The following is a 22,369-nucleotide window of genomic DNA, read 5'->3' as shown; positions in this document are numbered from 1 at the left end:
CCTAATCGTTTCTCATCTTGGATTTATAGATATTTTTTGTCTCATTTTATAAGTTTGATTCATGTTTGTGCTATTACTTAATTCTGACCAGTTCTTCAACCTGCCACTGTTACTTATAATTTCAATCCATTATTTTACCTGTGTTAGGGCCTAATTTCATCTGAATTACCTATTTGATGTTGGTGGTCATCCTGACCCAACCTAAGTGGATGGGGCTATTAAAAACTACTTCTTGAGCAGAGGCAAAATGCCTTAGAAAATCAGTGACTAGAACTAGTAACTCTATATTTTCTTTGATTTACTGCTTTCATCTTATGTAGATATAAAAATCTATGTGATTTATTCCATGTAAGATACAATATGATTCATAATAAATCCTTAAAATGTTATTATTATTGCTTCCTGTTTTACTAACTCTAGTACCTACCCTGTCTGTTGACATCACACCAGTTTCTATCACTGCTTTTCCCATTCTTATTATATGTGCACAATAACCACTATAATCAATAACTTATATCTGATGCTCCAAAGAACAAATCTAATCCTTTTGGATATGTATTTACAGGACATAGGGACTATGAGCCACTTATAACTAGAGTTACTAATCTGAAACTTTAACCAGACTCCTTTATAAATGCATAGGCTCTTGGATGATATCACCTATAAATAGTTGAACCTCCTGATCCACACTTCTCAATCATTGGGCCTGTGGTACAGTCTGCAGAATTTGCATTTTTAACACACTTCCCCAGGTGAATCATGTTCCATGGATCACTCTTTGAGAAACACTCTTAATCATATGCATTTTCTTCCTACCTCATACTCATCTCTTACTAAAGTATGAGTACAATGCAATGGTTATCAATATTGGCTTCATATCAGAATCATTTGAGGCATCATTTTAAAAAATATTGATGCCAAATACCACCAGAGAGAGTCTAGTTTAATAGGTCTTGGATGGGGCCCAACATGAGTGTTTTGAAAATGCTCTTTACTTGATGCTAAAGTAAAGCCAAACTTGAGAATCAATGAGCAGAAAGTATTACAGATGGCGGTAGAGCAACTGGCTCTTAGTACTGGCCATGTCACTTATTGATTATGTCATTTTCCTTCTCTGAACTTCTGTTTACTCACTTATAAGATTGAGAAAATGATACTTGGTCTATCTACTTCACTTGATTATTGTGAAGAACAAATCTGATAATATTGTAAAAGCACTTTGCCAACCTCAAAATTGTACTGATATTATGGCCTACCTATTAAACTTTACATAGTCCTTTTTTTTCTTGCTAATGATTTTAAAATGTTATAAGAAATAGGATTTATACAGATGATGTGGTTTGAAGGAGGATTTAAAAAGGTGAGTAGAAGAGCTCAGGGCAAATACATTTCAATTCTAAAAGGCAGTTCAGAACTCTTGTGGGGAAACAGGGCAGGAGAACATTAGTGTAGACAATTTATGTGGGAAGATACAAGAAGATTAGGGAGATATTTAGTGGGATGGGGGTAGAAAATGGTGAGACATTAAAAAGGAAATTAATAGTATGGTATTAAGAACTGCTAAAAAGCAAAAGAGTAGACATTTCAAAAAGTATTTAAAAACTCTGGCACAGTACTTAAATAGGAGCAAGATATACAAGAAAATATTTACAGAACCAGGATCAATAAAGATACCTCACTGAACATTTTGACTCCCCCTACCCCTGCCAGGTTCTTTTATAACTGCCACTCTAACTGGCATTTCATTGTCCACTAACGTTATATGCTATATTCATTTATGACTCAGATTTCCAAGTTTGATGTGAGATCAAAAGTGGAATTTTTAAGCTACAAAAGCATTCTAAATGATACTCAGAAGTACATACATGGATTGATCTGGGGAGGATAACAAGCAGACTAGATAGTAATGGGGAAATTTTGTAGCTCCAAAATCAGCCTTTTCCTCTGAGCCCCTCTCTGTTTCTCTCCACAGTAATTCCTGTCCCCACCTCTCCCCAATTCACTATGGAGGAGACTGGTACCATCACTTTTTTCTCCCAACCCATCTCCCCGGAAGTACAAGGACTAAAGGAGTACAAATAGGAAGGAGTGGCTTTAAAGTTTAAAGGACTGCTGTTGTATTTTTAATAATCATGTCATATGTGGATTTCAACAACTTTGAAGAATATGTTTGCTATTTAGTTCTCTTTTATGTCCTTATCAGCATCACAGTGAGTTACAGGAGCAAAATAAACATTTCTGTAAGCTTTTTGGTAAACTTTTAAGGGAAAATTGAATTATTACATTCTTTCAACAAACACTTATTTGCCAGGCACTGTAAACAAGGAGGTAGGTGCATGAAGCTTACTCCTGCTCTAAGTCTATCACAGCAAATATTTTCTTAAATGAATTGGCATTACTTTTGACTTGATTCTTTAAAAATAGTAATCATAGTACACCACAAATGATAGCATATTTGGGACTCTCTTCTGACAGCATATTAGGGACTCTCTTCTGAAGTTTATTTTATCATCCATGAGGGTCGAGATCGCCCAACCCACCTTTCTACATCGGTTTCCCCATACGTAATATAGGAATATCGGCAAAAGTTCTCCCTTCTTAGGGTCTTTGTGATAAAATTATACAAGTCTCTTGAAAGATGAACTGCAATAATAAGAATTATGATAAAAGACAGTAATTCAGAGAGTAAGGAGATGATGAAAGTACAAGACATAATAAGCAATACAATTTTGAGAACATGATATGGCACAATTGTAAAGATGCACATGTGCATAGTGCATAACCTAGTAATTACACTCCTAAGTACATACTTAACTATAGGTATATACCCAAATGTCCATGGTCAGGAGAATGGATAAACATATTGGGGTATGTGTACAATGCACAAAATGCAATATTAAATGTGGTGAAAGTGAGTGAGCTACAGCTCATAGAGGAAACCATGAATCAATTCAGAAATATATCGAGTCAAGTAAAATAACAGTGATATTAATTTTTCACAAACCTCAAAGACAAACATAATTAAATAAGATGTTTAGAGAAGTACATAAAACTACTTTAAGAAAAAAAATGAAATGATAAACACCTTGAGAGGCAGGCTGATGAGATGGGAGAGCAGCTCCATAGTAACTAAAACAATATTGGTAATGTTCTAGTTATTAGAGGGCATACTCATGAGGGCAGACTCATCTGTTTTATTATTTTGCTTTATAACATACATATATGTTATATGGATTTTTTGTATATATAAAAATTACATAAATTTTAAGATGTGATACAGTGAGGAAGGCAGATATCTGAGAAACAATATCTTGTCATTTGCTAAGTAAAATAACTTAATTAGCATATTACACTCCATCTACTATCCTTCTGTTATTACTATCTATAATTTTTAAGTGTTTTGGCATGATGATTCAGATAATATGCAATGTAGTCTAGGTGTGTAAAGGAATAAACCTTTTAGAACAATCTATTTCAGCATTCATTTTAATATAATATACAGTAAGTCTGAGTTTTTGTTCACAAGTCAAGCAAGTGCCACAAAGCTGGAAGAATAATAAATTACTATGGTCCAATGTTCTAAATAGTCCTTTGCCAATAGCATATAATGATTTCATCACTCTTATTTCTTCATTCTGAGCCTTCAGAAAATATGCAGCTGCCAATAATCAAGGTTTTTTATATCATTAATGATGATTTCTTATGTATATTTATATTTATTTTGATTATAATATTCTCATACATAGATCTTTGAGAACACATAGGTATTCATATGTAACATACTCTCAGATTTGCAAATTCTATATATTTTTAGTTTTTATATTTGTCTTTACAAAAAAAGTCTTCAAGTTATCTGGATATTATCTCTAACTAGTTTTATATCTAACTTCTGATCCACTATATGAGTATTATACAGAAAATTTTAAAAGATATTAGTATTGCTTCATGACTAAAACAGCTGAAGAAAACTTAAAGATAAAGTATAATTGCACTGAACTAAAAGTATTATTTGTTTAAATAGAAAGTGAAAAAATACTATTGGTGGGTATATAAATTAGTACAGCCATTATGGAAAATAGTATGGGGGTTTCTCAATAAACTGAAAATAGAACTACTATGTGATCCAGAAATACCACTACTGTGTATTTATCCAAAAGAAACGAAATCAGTATATCAAAGGAATACCTGTACCCCCATGTTTATTGCAGCACTATTGACAATAGTCAAGATATGGGATCAACCTAAATTTCCATCAACAAATGAATGGATAAAGACAAAATGGAACAGTATTCAGCCATAAAAAAGAATGAAATTCTCCCATTCAAGGCAACATGAATGAGCCTGGAGAACATTATGTTAAGCAAAATAAATCAGGCACGGAAAGATAAATACTGTACATTCTCACTCACATGTGAGAGCTAAAAAAAGTTGTGCTCATAGAAGTAGTAAGTAGAATTGTGGTTATTAGAGGGTGGGAAGGGTAGGGGGGATGGGAGAATAGGGAGAGGTTGATTAATGGATACAAAATTACAGCTAGATAGAAATAAGTTCTAGCATTCTGTAGCACCGTAGGGTGACTACTGTTAACAATAATTTATTGTGTATTTTCAAATAGCTAGAAGAAAGCATTTAAAATGTTCCCAACACAGAGAAATAATAAATGTTTGAGGTGACAGATATGCTAATTACTCTGATTTGATCATTGTGCACTGCATATCCATGTTATCAAAATATCACTCTGTATCCCATAAATATCTATAATTATTATGTGTCAACTAAAAGAGGAAAAAAGAGAAATTGAAAAAACAGAATCACCTTTTATATTGTCTTCAATGTGTGTGCTAAGTAATATAATTCATAGTGCTTAAAAAATACATATAAAACTTGTCCTGGTTTTTGGTCTTAAATGTCCCAGTTTTGATCCCAAGAGCCCCAATCCAATTTTCAGGTCACCTAGAATGTCTGATTCAGGAAGACTTAAACACTAACCCTGAGAATACAGTAAAAGTAGTATTTAAAGTTGTGTTTAAAATGACTGTGAGGCTATCTTGGCTGGGCTTTATATTTTTAAACACTTACTACATAAACCATAGAATATATATTCTGCCTACTTGAGCAAAATTCATGTACCCACTTTACATCTTTACATGTATTTAACTGGTACTTGGATCTTAATATGCCTTTTAAAACACACACTCTATATGATTCACTACTATACACTGGCCTTTCAGCTTTATATGTTTTGAGTTTTCTATTTTTAACTCTAGTTTACTTGAATATATGGCTAGGAATGGTAAGTTCCCAGGTAATCAAAATTAATTTCTGTATTACATTTGAACATGTATGCTTCAAAATATCTCCTAGAATATGAAGCAGAGTAATCAATTTGCATTAAAATCTAAAGAATATCCTAAGATAAACCAAAATTCCTTTTTAAAAAAATCACTCATTTTAGAAATAGGTCTTTCTTTATTGCCACTCAATACCAAAAATAAGCAGAGCATCAACCCTTGAAATTTTCTGTGGAGCAAGAAACTAGTTGAGTTTAGCATTTCCAAAGGCTCTTTTGCTATATAAGATAACTCTAATGGCCATTTTTTAAGTTCTCATTAAATGCCAGATCATAGGCTAAATTTCTAATCTTCACGGCAACCCTATAATAATCTAACATGATCGGGATTCTCTTTTACAGATAAAGAGCATCAGAGATATGAAGTAATTTGTCGGAGTTTATAAGTGGTTGTTGAAAACCAAAGCCAGGATGATGAACTCAGATCTACTTCATTTCAAAGACTACTACATTATTTTGCCATAAAATGTAAGCATAAATAATATAAAGTGTCAACCAAAAAGGTAAAGGAGGTACTATTCATATAGAAGGAATATAATTAAATGTGACAGCAATAGTCGATAAAACTTCTGAACAAATTTCCTTAAATAAATCCTTAATGAAATTTTAAAACTTACTTACATAATTTTAACAAAATTCTATAATCTTTTAAAAAGTAATTATGAATATGTACTCTAAGAATTTAAATCACAAATACCAATTCCATAAATCCTAAAAAGCTCTTATTTTCTCTCAAGTATTTATCTTGAGTAAATAACAACCTGATTAAAATAAAACAGATGAAGCAGTTAAATTAAATTTTAGCAGGAATACATTTAAAAAGGGCTATACACTCAATATGCTCATTTATATTTTTATTTTAAAATGAAGATTTAGAGAGTAGTTCATAAATTATTTATTTCTATTTTTTGTATTTAAAATTATAATATTATAAATCACTTTTGTTAAAGTGATTAGAAAGCACATACACACAATTTAGGGAAGGCTGCTGATCAAAAATAAACATTTTCAATATTGATCTCTGAAGAATATTTTTTCTGTTTGCTTAAATAAAGATATAGAAAGAAACAAAATACATCTGACAGGTAAACATAGAACAAAGTAAAACAAATGAACTGTCAGAAAACCAGAAAAACAACTTAAGTAAAGCATTTATTGCAGGAAAGACCAAAGCAACATCACTAGCTGTTTCTGTGTAATTAGGTTGGGATGATTATAGCTGTTCTTTATAGTTTTCTATAAAATGTTTCCAATACTATTCAGATAAGCAGTGATACCCAAGGACATGGAAAATGGATCTAAAATGGTTGAAAAATGAGCAAGCGCTTAAGAAAGCAGAAAGAGATTTTAATAAATACAGTTTAGAGGGGACTGGTTCAGGTAAAGTATATTGTTGAAACTGGAATTTTAAAAGAAAGTTTTCGCTCTGTATTTAACATTTCAAAATCTGATATAAAATGTTCCACAACATGCTGAAATTTTTCCCTCAGCATGTAATTCAGATTTCACTATAAATGCAGCTCAAGAAAACTAACAAACACCAAATGGAGGGGAAAAAAATCTCTGTACATTTAAAATAAAGTTCTTATTCTACTTCCTTTTATCTAATCTCTTTATTCCTCACCCATTTTATAAATAATATTACTTATTTTCCTTTTTGTTTTTCACTTCATGTTCATGAACTATTTTAAAATACATTTTAAAATACTATTTTAAAATACATTTGTTTTTCAGAATAACTTTGAGGTACATGTAATTATTTCTGTTAAGCAATGACATAGCTTGTCCAATGTGAAATTATGAGGCAACAGAGCTGAGTGTCAAGTCTCCCCAGACTTACTGTCCCCACTCCTATCCCTTGCCCCAAGTATTCTAAACTTCACTATAGTTTTACCTTGCAAACTGACACTTTTGTGCTCATTTCTTAACTAGTGACAATCTAATTCATCATTTTTGTGTTTGAAGTGGAAAATATAAAAATGGTACAGTAGAATAATTTTAGTTTAAGCTGATATCCATTAAGGCAGGCATCATGGCAATTATTTCAATGCTGACAAGTAGTGCGTGGGTACCTGTCTCATTTTTCTGATTCAGTTGCTGACAGTGCTCTAAATGAAGCTTCAGTTCTTCGTGAGAATTCTTTCCATTTAAGATTTTAAAATCAGTTTCCCTTTTTTCTCAAAAGTGTTATTATAATCAACCTTATGTGGGGAGGAAAGTGTTGGGGAAAAAAATCTCTTTAAAAGACTTCAGATGCAAGGATCCAAATCCATCACAACTGGGAATAAGTGAAATAAATATAGTAGATTAAATAAATTCCTCCAAATGGAGGTTTTTAAAAAAGAAACTGACAACTGACATCCTTATCCCCTAATTTTAGCATTATTTTAAATATAAGTGGCCAATTTCAAGAAGCACTTTCCATTTACTTCATAGTACCACACCTTTGTGTTAAGAAGGGGTAAAAGCCATTTGTGACAGCTTATTTTTAGATATTGATCATCTCATCTTGCTGCAAAGGGAATAAAAATAATTAAAGTTGAGTGAAAAATAATTTGAAGCGCAGCATATTTCAAAGCATAACCGTCATCATAACTGTTCAGATGAGATTTCTTGAAAGCCTAGTAATAAATGCATGCCCTAGATATTTTTTTAAAAAGTCTACACCTTACTTATTCAAATTGGCCTCTTTTACTGGCAGCTTAAGTTTAATTTTTATCTTCAGATACTTCATACAATTCCAATAAATGCAGTGATTAGTATGTATATAATGACTGAATTAGTTGATTAGATGGACATTAACTGTTTTTAAGCTATGGAATTCATTTTAAAATATAATTCAAGGCCAGGTGTGGTGGCTCACATCTGTAATCCCAGGTACTTGGGAGGCTGAGGCAGGAAGATCTCTTGAGCCCAGGAGTTTGAGGCAACAGTGTGCTATGATGATGCCACTGCACACTCTAGCCTGGGCAACAGAGCAAGACTCTATCTTTAAAATAAATAAGTATAATTCAACTATTTATCTATGCTGTGTTCTTTTATCAAACTTAAAATAGCATTTCTTCAGTATACATAGCATTCATCTTTCCATTTTTCTGGTAACTCAAATTTATTTTGGAAAATAAAAATTCATTTGGAAAATATAGAAAAGTAGAGTCTAAATAAAATCACCTGTAGTTTCACCATAAAGAAACAATTATTTTATTTCTTTATTTTATCTATCAATCTTCATTTCTACTGCTATTACAGGTAGCAACAGAACACAGAGCCCAGAAAAACTTGGTACTGAAAAGAGACATTACATAACAGTTGAAAAAAATGAGGTTATTTAGAAGATGATTTATAAGCACTAATATATCATGCCTATAATTTCCTCTAAAAATATGTTTTGTTAGCATTATATATTTGCTAGTGTTTTAGAAAGTTTTGTTCACTTTCATTTTGCCTTGGAAAGTGGTTATGAGCATCAATACTGTTATTTTAACTAATGAATAAATTGATAATTAAAGTGATGAGTATTTGTGATTCTGTATATGAAGAGCATAGACAGAACTGAAGCTTTTACATGGAAGAGGAAATAAAAATGAATCACAATTTAAGCACTTAATTGCAAATTTTTCTTAGAAGGGTACAAACGAGCATGTGCTAACCACAATGGATAACTGACCTCAGGTCAATTTATTTTAACAAATATGTAATGAACATCTACTATACATGAAAATTAGTAACACCAAGGTATTATATTTAATCCCTACCATATCAATAATTACATTAACTATAAATGGTAAAGGTAGGGAGAAGGTATAAATAGTTGTGAGAAATAGGAAACGTTTCATGAAAAAGGTGGCATACCCTAAAGGCTTTGAAAGATGGGACACAATATTTTGCAGAGGCCTCACAACATAAAAAGAGAAATTGCATGACCTATTTTACTAGCAATAAGTCATCCATGTGAACTAGAGTACAATTAAGATACATAGGAGTACTGGAAGACAAAATTGAAATTATGTTAGGGCCATTTGTGGAGCCCTTTGAATTTCAAAGAGAAGAGTTTGTAGTCAACTTAGAAATTGTGGACAATTGCTAAAGTGAAAAAACTGGAGGTGAGATTTGGAATGAATAGTCTTCAAGTGACTGATTCTATACTTGTAAGTAGATTAAATCAGGATGTCATGAAGGCATGTTTTATTAGGAGAAAGCTAATATATCCTTCAAAGTACAACAGAAAGGCCTAGTTAAAGTAAGAATTGAGATATCAAGCGATGTGCAAGTTGGGATCGGGTGGGCAAGACAAGAACCCAAAGCACTCCTGTATAGAAGTTTTTGTTCAAAAGCATCTTAAAGGTGACACATTGAATACAACATGTGATGGGAAAATGAGAATGAGGTAGAAGTAACTGTGACAAATGTCATGAGCTACTGAACTTTAAAAAACAAAAATAGATAATGAAAGAGCAAAATGTTCTAAGAAGGGCACGACATCCTCTTCAAAATACAGCCTGTGAGTTCTAAACATAGAAAATTCTACATTTCTGATCTAATCCTATACGGGAAAGTTAAAAGAAAGGGAGTTTTTTTCAAGATCATTTTGCTCATCCCTTTTTGATATAGGAAAGCACTAGGTATGTATGAATTAAGTAGCAATAAATCCCCTGATACCCTCCTTTGAGATTTTCAAGAAAATGTAACATGGTTGCTAGTTAGAATTGTAGTCTTGGTTTATAAGGCAACCAAGTGTTGGCAAATTACTCAAAAGTAAATCTAAAACTGGTCATCCAGTTCCAGATGTTTGGAAGAGACATGAAAAATGAAAAACACCCACTTTTCTATTATAATTATGCTTGAAATTATTTTGGAAGTTGACATCATATTGCTTGCTTTCTCATAGAAATAAGTTTTTAATGTATAGAAAGTTGAAAATAAACTTTTAATTTATCCATTTAGTTCCATGTATTTCAGTTGTGTTGGGTCTCATATATAAATGAAAATACTCAAAAAACACATATAATATGGTTATCACAGATCTTATGTAGCAAATAATAAGTATAATAATTACTGTTAATATTATTGTTTGTATATAGGTTGCTACAGAACACATACACAATATTCAAAGGTGAGGAATGATTACTGTACAAATACTATGTAATAGGTACCCTTTAAATCAATTTCTTTTTCTCATAGTAAAAGGGAAGAAATTAATAATCTGTTATCCACATCTCAAACCTTGTCAAGTTTAATGCCTTTAAGAGAAATGAAGCTTTAGAAAATAGATTTTTTAAAAAAGAAATGCTATGGACAATTCAGAACTAGAAGACAAATTATCCATAGGTTATATTATTGCTCTTTTGCCTCTGCACCCTAGAACAATATATGAGAAACAGAACTACAGAGTTGAGTACTTGCAATAGATACTGTATAGCCCACAAGGCCCTAAATATTTACTATCTGGCCTTTTACAGAAAGCATTTGCTGACCCTTGCCCTAAAATGCCATTCTTCTCCTTACTATCCAGTTGAGATCTTTGAAGTTCAGAAATGAAAGTTACTGACACCAAATATGAAGACATACAGTAAGACTGTTAGGATACTTCAAAACTCATAAAATATCTACCATCTTCATGAATGTCTCTTTAACTAAACAGCAATGAGTTTCTGACTTTCTCATTGCCATGATATAATGCCTAATGTGTTCCACAATTGGAAGTCACAAAATTACTCTAAGGTCTATAATGAAAAACATCTTAAAACCTGCAGTTTCAGAGAAATGATCCAAGTAAAATCTGTACAGTATAACAAAAAATATGCTGAAGGATTTATATCTATATTAGTAAAAGTTCTTATTTCTTTGAGGAATATAGGCAATATAAGAAACTCACAATTATTCCTGGTAATGAAGGACAGAGAGAAGGATAAATTAAATAATAAATTTTCCTCATTTATCTAATAATCTTTTGTATCATCATATATTATCCTCTGCTTTCCCTATTTCTATATCATTAAAAAAATGGCATCCTGAGAAAACAGCAGCAGCAATAGACTGATACACAGAGTGATGGTTGCAAGCCTCAGATTTCTCAGATGTGTGTTGTTATTAGATTTAAATACGTTTTTGCAGAATATGTACTAGTAAGTTCACCCTACTCTCTACCATTTCTCTTTGTCTTATATTAGGCTTGATTCAAACATTTATATTAGCTGCTGGCCTCCTGAAGGCATTTGATTTTAGAATCCCTGGTTTAGATAACATTCAAAGTGAAAAATCAGTTCAGGTAATTAGACCATTGTTAAAAGCTATTATGCATATTTGTTTATATATGTACATACATAAGTGAAACTAATAATGTCTCAGAGCAAAAATCTGAGATTGTTATCTAAGGGGGGTAATTTAATTTTGTGAAAGGCAATATACGTTAGTCATCCCCATTGAAAATGTGAGACTAACAGTCATTATGATCTTATTATAATGATATATTTAGAGGTTCAGATTCCTTTTATATCTTCTAGTAAGTTAATTGGGCTATATGCATAGTTTCCCAATAAATAATTATGTATTTGGTTTCTTTAGAACCATTTGTATATGAATGAGAACCTTACAAACAAGCATCTTACAAACTCTTGGTAAATGGGATAATTCTCATTGTTAGATTATGAAATTGCTAATAAACTGACAGAAGAAAAGTTTGTCAGCCAATACCTGTTGCACGATTGTTGTTAATTCCAGGCAGAGCTGTATGACATTATTCCTTGTAACTGAATAGTCTGTCACAGCAGCAAATGGTGACCTATAAATGGAAAAGAAAAACTGTGATTACTAGGAATAGCTTTTGAAAAGTCCCAAAATACAATAGCCTAAAATAAGATTGTGAATAATATGAAATAAATTGTTCTGAAGTTTATATATTGATAAAAATATTCAGGACTTATTTAAAGGAAAAAAATTGAGACAAATGTTTGGAAGAGAATTAAATTCAAGAAACAAATTTCTTTCTATCAAATTTCTACCTTGCTAAACTCACTAGTTCTAACAGATTTCTGGGTTTTTTTTTTAGATTGCTTTGGATTTTTCTACAAAAACACACATTACCTGAAAATAGGGAAAGCTTTATTTCTTCCTAACCTGCCTTTCATTTTTTCTTTCCTTCTGCACTAGATATGACTTCCAATATGATATTAGATAGAAGTGGATAGATATTAGACATTAGATAGCAGTCTTGCCTTAGCCCCGATATTAAGAGTAAAGCATTCAGTCTTTCATAATGTAGTATAAGGTTAGCTGTGTGCTTTTTATACATGCTTTTTATTAAGTTGAGGTAATTCCACTCTACTCCTACTTGCTGATAATTTTTCTCATGACTGGGTATAGTATCCTATTAAATGCTTTTTCTACATTAACTAATATGATCATACAATTTTTATTCTTTAGCCCATTGATGTGGTGTATCTGTATATTGATTTATTTTCTCTATAATTATTTATTTTCCAAAGGCTTAACACCAAGTACCCCACTATTATTTATTAAATGACCCTTTCTTTTTCTAGTGGTTTTAACGTATTGTTTTCTAAATGATTCTGTATACAGTTATGTACCACATAGCAACATTCAGCCAACAATGGACCATATACGTGACAGTGGTCCCATACAACTATGAGTATTTGAAGCACTTTTATAGACCTAGAATAAATCCCACTTAGTCATGGTGTATAATTCTTTTTATACATGGTTGGATTTGGTTTGTTGATATTTTGTTGAGAATTTTAATATCTAAGTTCATGAAAAATATTGGTCTTTAGGGTTTTTTTGCATTATTTTCTTGTACTGTCTTTATTGGATTTTGGTTATCAGGATAATAATTACTTCATAAAATGATTGATGGGAAGTGTTCCCTCCTCTATTTCTGCAATAGATGATGAAAACTGATATTATTTCTTCTTTTAATATTTAGAATTCACCAGTCAAATCATCTGGGCCTGGAGCTCTTTTTCTTATCCCAAAATGTTCCTAAGTACTATTTACTTTCTTTAAAAGTTATAGGATTAGAAAAAGTATCTATTTCATCTTGGGTTAAGAATTGGTAGTGTTTTTAAGGAATTGGTCTATTTCATCTATATACAAAGAGTCCATTTATATACAAAGAGTTCTTTGGGGTATTCCTTTATTAACTTTTAAATTTGGATTGACTTCTCTATTGTGTTTATGTTTGTTTTCAATTTCATTGATTTCTGTCCTTATTATTACTTGCTCTCTTCTGCTTCCTTTGTGCTTATTTTGCTCTTATTCTTCTATTTTCTTGAGATGGGAACTTAGGTTACTGACTTGCGATCTTTCTTCTTTTCAAATATAAGCATTGAGTGCTATAAATTTCCCTTTCAGCACTGCTTTAGCTGTGTGCCACAAATTATGATTTGTTGTATTTTCATTCTGTTCAATGTATTACTTTTTATTTTCCTTGAGACTTCCTCTTTGACCACTGGATTACTTAGAATTAAGTTGTTTTGAGTTTTAGTTTGATTTCATTGTCTGATTTCAACTCATTTAAATTTGTTGAAATTTGTTTATGATGCAGATATGATCTATCTTGGTGAATATTCCATGGGTACTTGAAACAAATTTGAATTTGGATTCAGTAAGTTGGATGAAGTACTCTAAAAATGTCAATTATAGTCTGTGGTTTGTGGTAGTATTTAATTCTTTGTCTAGTTTTCTCAATTCTTTTTTTTTTTTTTTTTTTTTTTTTGAGACAGAGTCTCACTCTGTTGCCCGGGTTAGAGTGCCATGATGTCAGCCTAGCTCACAGCAACCTCAAACTCCTGGGCTCAAGCAATCCTCTACCTCAGCTTCCCGAGTAGCTGGGACTACAGGCATGCACCACCATGTCTGGCTAATTTTTTCTGTTGGCCAATTAATTTCTTTCTATTTATAGTAGAGCTGTAGTCTTGCTCTTGCTCAGGCTGGTTTTGAACGGCTGACCTCGAGCAATCTGCCCACCTCGGCCTCCCAGAGTGCTAGGATTACAGGTGTGAGCCACCGCGCCCGGCCTAGTTGAGAGAGAGGAAATGAAGTCTATAATTGTGGATTTATTCTATTTCTTTTTCCAGTTCTGTCAGTTTTTGCTTCATGCCCTTTAGAGTTCTGTTGTTTGATATGCACATTGGCAACTTCAATTTCTACTTTTTTGAACTATTTATATGATCAACTGTTACATTTTGCTGTATTTTTGTTTTATCAATTTGTATACATTATATGCTTCTTATATCTGTTTGTTGTAAGTATTTTTCCCAGCTTGTCTTCTGTCTTATCCTTTGTTACATGTTTTTCATTTTTATGTAGTCAAAGTCAGGCAGCATATTCCTTTCTATTTTATTCCATATTTTCTTTTAATACTTAGAAAACCTTTCTATATCTAGAAATGATTTTGCCTATTTTTTTCTAATTTTCTTATAAATTTATATTTTCCATTTAGATAACTGATATGCCTAAAATTTATTTTAGCAAACAGATAGTACTGTATCATAATTAATATATTTTTCAAAGGCTTAACCAACTGCCCTACTACCACTTATAAAATGACCCTTTCTTTTTCCAGTGGTTTTAACATATTGTTTTCTAATTGTTTCTACATACAGTCATGCATTGCATAACAACATTTCAGTCAACAATGGACCACATATATGATGATGGTCCCTTAAGATTATAATATTGTATTTTTACTGTACCTTTTCGATGTTTAGATATGTTTATATACACAAATACTTACCATTCTGTTTCAATTTGCTACAGCATTCATTACAGTCACGTATATAGGTTTGTAGCCCAGAAGCAATGAGCTATATCACATAGCTCAGGTGTGTAGTAGGCTATACCACCTAGGTTTGTGTAAGCATACTCTATAATGTTCACACAATGACAAAATTGCTTAACGATGCATTTTTCAGAACATATCCCTGTCATTAAGAGACACATGACTGCACCATAGTCTATTTTGGGCTCTCTTCCACTAATTTGTCTATTTATATTCTAAAACTCAGTATATTTTTCAACATAATTTACTAAAATGGAAGGAGACATTAAGAATTCCAATGAAGTTAATTAGAAAAAAATGTCATTAAGTAATTGACCTCAGTTTTTTTAAAAAATAACCTCTTTAAATAGAAACCAGCTTTTAAAAAATCCATCCTGATGGAAGTTTTCTAAAACTGAATTGTAGAGATGGCTACATACTGGTATCTAAATTTACTAAAACTCATCAAACTATATACTGAAAATGGGTGAATTGTATAGAATGAAAATTAGGCCTCAATAATTTTTTAAAAGATATAAAATATAAGCACTTCGAGAAAAAAATCATTAATTAAAAATTACCTAAAGACAATTTTTACTGCATTAAAGCATAAAAACTGGCATTTTAAATTAAGAATTTAAAAATGCTTCTGGCATGATTATGAAAGACTTTGGGTTCCTAGGTTTGTAAAGGTCAGAGTCTGTTTATAAAATCTAAAAACTTCATTCAAAAGTGATGATATGAAGTACAGCATGATTTTTTCCCCGTAAGTACTTAAAAGAATCTCATTTGATCTTCAAAATACAAAAGGAAAAATCTATTTGATGACTGAATGCCTGCAGTAAACTGAATACTAAGGAATGTTATCCACTCTCCTGACCACTCATATTTTAAGTAGGACAAGCTTCTCATTCAAGACTAAATTTCAAGAAAATGGAAAAATATCTAAACATATGCCAAGGAAAACATGGATTTTATTTTGTAGTGATTAAGAATTCCCCTAAAGTTTTCATCTTAAAGGCAAAACATATAAAACCACACTAAGAGTCATTCTTAGCTAGTAGATATTAATGTTTGATATGATGATTTTGGCTATACACACATATAAATAAGGATAAAAGGCCGACAGACAGGGTTATAATCTTTGTGGGTCACCAAAGATAATCACTCAATCATGACTTAATGATCATGTATCTATGAAATTGAAAATGGATCTCTGTAGAATAACTGAACATGATCACACACACACACACACACACACACACACACACACACACACACACACACACACACACACCCCTAAAGAGAGAAAGTTGTTTTTAGGTCTGATGAAATCCTAATTAGAGTGAGGGTATTTACAAAAAGAACAAAATGACTCGAAGTAAAGAAAATTAAATTCATAGCAAAAAAGCTTTTTGATGCTAGAAAGAAAAAAAATAGATACAATCCTTGGTTCACTGATAAATGTCAGTTGCAGGGCTTATCCTATTTAGACCTTAAAAATTAAGCAAGTGTCATTCTAAAATGATCATATGGATAATATGATGCTTATATTTCTCTCCAGTACAAAGATTTACGGCTGTATAAGAAATAATTCTTCATACATTCTTCTTAAATTTGATTACATTTACATTTGTTTGCATTACATTTATGGAAAGGTTATTAATGGTTCAGAAATCGTAAACATATTAGAAGCCAATAAGGAAAGCTAAGAAATTAATAAGGAAAATCTGGAATGCTTTACTATTTCTCACACTGGCATGACATGAAGCCTGAGGGTAGTCCAATAGCGGTAGTGCTAACATCACTGCACTTCTCTGGAACAACTGGTGCCAAGTGAAGAGCAATGAGCACATGAAAGGAAATGAGACCAAACAATAATAAGCCACAGTATCTGGTGGTATTTAATGTATTTTCTTGGTAGCTATAATTTTTTTCTGGTATAGAATTTTTGTCCTACCGTTTCTTAGCATGGAAGAAGAAATTAGTTTAATCATTTTTTATATAAGGCAAAAAATTTCAAAGAAATCTTTTTTTCAAAGAAAACATTTTTCTCTAGCTCCTTAAACTCTTTTGCCTTATATATATAAAATGTTTTCAATAGTATCAAGAGATCTCATTGATCTTTTCAAAATAGAATAGTATTAAAAGGTATTTTATAAACAATTAGAACTAGGTATTAATGCTAGAATGAGAGAAATGCTAAAAATGAGAGAAAATAAACTTTCACTATTAATAGCAAAATAAACATTTTCTATTCAATAATAATTCTGAACATTTTTACTGATGCTCCCATACAACATGATACGTATAGTGATCTGTAAACCTCTGAGTATAGATTGATTTGGCAGAGCTACAGAAAACTACAAGAAAGATGAGGTGTCATAAAACAGCAGGATGTAGGTTAAAAATAGACAAGTAAACCATGCATTGAAAACAAACAGTAAAGCTAGCAAATGTGATTCACCTCTGAGCCTTTTTCTCTGGGAAAGTTTGATGTTTCATTCAAGTAAATATTTAAAATGGGGATAAAAAGCAATGTTGTTAGCCTTAGATTTTACCTTATTTAAGAAATATACAAAGCTGGTCTTTGAAAAATATATCCATTTAAATGGAAGCTCCATTGAAATTGGAATTTTTGTGAGTTGTAAACATTTTTCCTAGCACACTAACTCTTATGCCATAAACACTTAAGTTTCCAATGATACCAAAAAAATCTCATTGATCCCTTTAAAATAGAGTGATCTTGAAAGTAGTTTATAAACAACTAAAATGAGATATTAATGCTAAAAATGAGAGAAAAAATAAACTTTTATCATAAATAGTGAAATAAATATTTTTCATAAATAAAATTCTATGTAGCAATTTGAGGATTGAGGTCAAAAACAGAGAAGTGGTAGTCTTGCCTAGCTTTTGAAGAGAAATACCAAAGTGTAAATAAACGTTTATTTGCCACATTCCTAAGAATCACTTCCTCAAAATCCTCAAGAATTAGACGGTATTCAAAAGGAGATGCAGCATGACAAAGGAACATGAAGGAGGAAAAACAACAGGGCTTTAGTGTCAGACACAAAAAATTCAAAGTATAATTTTCATACTAGATGAAAGACTTTAAGCAAGTTACTTAAAGTCTCATATGTAAACTAGGGATAATGACTTCTGCTTTATTAGAATTCAATGAGTTGATATATGTGTGTGTATATAATGCATTTACCGTGTTGCCCTGAAAATAAGACCTACCCATAAAATAAGCCCTAGCAGGATTTCTAAGCATTTGTGCAATATAAGTCCTACCCTGAGAATAAGACCTAGTGATGGGCGTGGCTACGCAGCCTGTCTGCACAACCCATGCATTTCCTGGAGGAGTGGTAAAGACGAGCAGCCCTTCTCATCTGCCCCATCGTGACAGCTACTATCCCAGAGGTGACTGGAGAGGTGTGGGCAGCCCCACCAACAAGGTTGGCTCCCCCGGTCAGGTCCTGGCTGAGGCTTTGAGGGGAAAGTTTCCTCAGTGAAGTGAAGAGCGGGATGCTCTGCTTTAAGTATTGTGTGTCCCCAGGGGGAAGAAGGAAAGCTGTGGCTGCCATTTTACTATGATGATGTTCCAGAAGAAGACGACTTAACTATATTTGCATAAATGTAGATTGTTATACCATACTTAAAAAAAATAACATATCCCCTGAAAATAAGCCCTACGGTGTCTTCTTGAGGAAAAATAAATGTAAGACCCTGTCTTATTTTGGGGGAGACACGGTAGTTGAGTATCTAGAATAAAATTAAAGATTTTCACCTACTCTGTTTTTCCTCCTTCAAGTAACACAAAATAAAAATTGTAATAAGCCCAAATCATATTGCTGTGTATGCAAGCTCTCTCTAAAATGTAATGAAAGTTTCTTAATGCCAAAAAACTTATTATTATATAAAATTGAAAACAGTTGTTTAGCATCAAAATAATATTTAACTGACAAAATGTTTTATTCTTCAACTAAAGAATTATATTGTATATCAAAGGAATAAATTAAGGTTAAAGATCAAATGTTTGGCAACATTTGCTTGCAATGGCCATTTTAAATCCCCCCAATTAAAGCAAATCTATAGTGACAAACAGAAATATTAAGAATTTTTAGTCAACATCATTTCTATGGAACTTTTTATAATTATTTAAGTTATAAGTTCTTGAAAAGCAAAGAAAAATAAAAAATACAAGACACATTCTTACCTTATATAAAGAAAGGATAAAGACAGAACAATTAATTTTTTCTAGAACTTAAGATAAAACAAAAATATTAACTAGATTTATTTAGATAAGAGGCAAGGACTTAAATAATGAATGTAAAGTCACTAACAAAATTTTTTTGGAGTTTATCCTTTGATATTATATAAAGGAAAATAAGTTGGAAATGTTCCTCATATGGCTTTGGTGAACAAGTTCAGTGAATTATAGACTATTAGTGCTTAAAAGAGATCATCAAATTCTGCAGGTCCTACATCTTAATTTAAAAATAAAATAAAAACAGAGGTTAAAGTTCAAGTTATAGAGGGCTAGAGGCAGATCTGATACTCAACTCTCTCAGTCCCTTGCTCTTTTATAGTATATCACAATGCATTTAGGCAGGGATTCACAATAATGGTTAGGGAGAATGCTGCTCTTGGCTTTTCTAACATGTGATTAATGTGTGTTGTTTCCTGTGTAAAGTTTGTAGGACACACTGAAACAAGAGGCCATGTGGAGTGTTGGCTTGCATTCCTGCTGCTACCTAGAAAACATTGTTTTTCTTTGAAAAACATAAAAATATAAATCATACACACATCCACCCTGGCACAGCTATAGATAAAATCCTATTAAATTTAGATTGATCTCAGGACCTTCTGAAATATATATGAGCCAAGGAGCAGTTAAGATATTCATACAACCCACAGCAGAGGAGGAAGCAAAGTCAAGTCCCCAAATATATTGGTAGCACTCACCATTTTCCTTTCTTTCTTTCCATAATCACTAACAGATTAAAAATCTCTGTTAGTAGGGGAAGTTATTATATTATATAAAAGTTATTATATAAATATTATTATAAGAAGTTATTATTATATAAAACTATCCTGAACTACAAATAATTTCACATAAAATTTTTTTCAAGGAGGAATTCTCACTTACCTTTAACTTCCAACCAACTAAATTCACATACATTCTGAATTCCTAATTAACCACACACTTTTCAGTCCTTATCCTACCTAATCTCTCAGCAGCATTTGACCCTACTGACCACTTCCTTTTTTCCTTATAACCTTTTGTAGTGGCTTCCATGGCACTACTCTCAGCTAATTTCTTCCTACTTCTCTGGGTATGCTTTCTTATATTTTTCCATATGCTCAACTTCTAACCATCCTTTAATTATTGGTGGTCCATAGGGCTCATTCCTTACACCACTTCTCTCCACACATTCAAAAATATTTAGTGAGCAGCCACTACAGGCTAGGAACTGCACTAGATAATTATGATATCAGTGAACAAAGTATATGAAAAATCCCTGCTCTCTTGAGGCATATATCACATAAAGAACAGTCAGATGAAAACAATAAACATAATACATGAGTAAATTATACAATATGTTAGAATGGTCTAAGTGTTATGGAAAATAGAGCAGGATAAGAGGAATCCATTGGAAAACTCTACTTAGACCTCCTATTTTGGAAAGGGTACCACGATGCACTAGGTGAGCCAAGTCAGATATCTCTTATTCATCCCAGATGTCTCCCTTTCCCTTACTCTCTAGATCTTAACTGTTGTCAAGTCTTACTTATCTGCATAAATAACTAACATTCTTTCATCCTTACTGCTTCATGTCTAATTAAAAATCTCAACAAACAGCAGTGGTGAAGATTAACTCTATAATCTGACTGTTGGGATTAAATCCTTGCTGTACCACTTACTTGCCATTTGGATTTGAACTTAACCTCCCTAAATCCTAGTTTTCCTATATGTAAAATGAAGAAAACCCTTCTAGGGCTGTTTTGATTAACTAAGTGTATCTGGAAGTATTAGTGCTCAACAGATATTACAATCATCAATGCTATCATCAGAATCACAAGTAGCAGCGGCAAGATTAATTCTTAAAAGAGGCTCCTAACTTGTTTCCCTTCTTCTAGCCTTACTCTTCTCTACTCTTTCCCAACACTATATCCCAAATAATCTCTGAAATTCACAGATCTGAGCACAATAATGACCCTAACCCCAACCCCCAACTTCCTTCAGCATTAAGTCCAAATGCATTGAGATGACAAAGAATCTTTTCTTTTTTTCTTCTATTTTTCTCCTTCTGCTTTTCTTTTTAAAATTTAAGCTGTTATAGCATCATCATTAAGGCAAGCCATCCTGGAGTTGTGAATTTTCTGTGAAATATCTTTCAAAATATATACTTCAGTTCTTTTTTCAATTTACAAAGGCATCAATAGAAGATATTAAAGTTATCACAAAGTTGTCTTTTTGTTTCCTTTTAAGCATGTATTTTCATGGTGAAAATGTTAAATGGGCTTTGATTTAATTGATCATCACAGTATGGTATAACACAAAGTACTGTGTAAAGCTTTGCAGCAATGGGAAGCCTAAGAGATGACTTAAATTATCTTTCAGTCTTTTTGTCACATTTTCTCTTCCTGTGACACAAACATAAAACACTGACTTCATGGATTGTTATATGTGTTTTCATGTATTTTTGCATGCGTAGATGAACTGGCATTTACCCAGAGTATCTTATTAGATGATAAACGTAATACCGTGACAAAAAAATAATACAATAAAATCTCAGAGACTACTATAGCATGAGAAGCCATTTATGTAATTCTATAAATAGTCATTTCTGTCATCAAGAAGTAAAAACATTCTATAATTACTCTAAGAACTTATCTATCTAACAAATGCTAGTATAAAAAGAAAATATAATGGAATTACTAAATACAAATATCAAGGCTTAGCGAATTTACAATTATAGGGCAGATTACAGTATTATAAAATAAAAGAAGATCGATCTAAAATCAAATATGTGCTTGGAAGGCAGTTATGCTCACCACTATACCACATATAGCAGTAACATTCATCAGATGTTGAGCAGGTGGGAGGAGGGGGGAGGGGATGGGTATATTCATGCCTAATGGGTGTGGTGTGCACTATCTGGGGGATGGGCACACTTGTAGCTCTGACTCAGGTGGGGCAAAGGCAATATATGTAACCTAAACATTTATACCCC

At 32.0% G+C, this 22,369-nt stretch overlaps 1 protein-coding gene across 6 annotated transcripts in view; it reads right to left on the bottom strand.

The window, feature by feature from the left end:
- CNKSR2 (connector enhancer of kinase suppressor of Ras 2) overlaps positions 1-22,369 on the bottom strand; it is a 268,980-nt gene that overhangs the window by 194,441 nt on the left and 52,170 nt on the right. For all 6 annotated transcript variants that reach the window (XR_012916031.1, XM_012784628.3, XM_020285003.2 and 3 more), the window contains exon 4: positions 12,044-12,131. Coding sequence is in view for 5 of the 6 variants with exons in the window: in XM_012784628.3 (XP_012640082.1) it covers positions 12,044-12,131 (88 nt within the window). In the remaining variant the exon portion in view is untranslated. The remainder of the gene's footprint in view (positions 1-12,043; positions 12,132-22,369) is intronic.

Source organism: Microcebus murinus, chromosome X, assembly GCF_040939455.1.
Source record: "Microcebus murinus isolate Inina chromosome X, M.murinus_Inina_mat1.0, whole genome shotgun sequence".
Taxonomy (NCBI): Eukaryota; Metazoa; Chordata; class Mammalia; order Primates; family Cheirogaleidae; genus Microcebus; species Microcebus murinus.
This window is presented reverse-complemented; position numbering and strand designations above follow the sequence as displayed.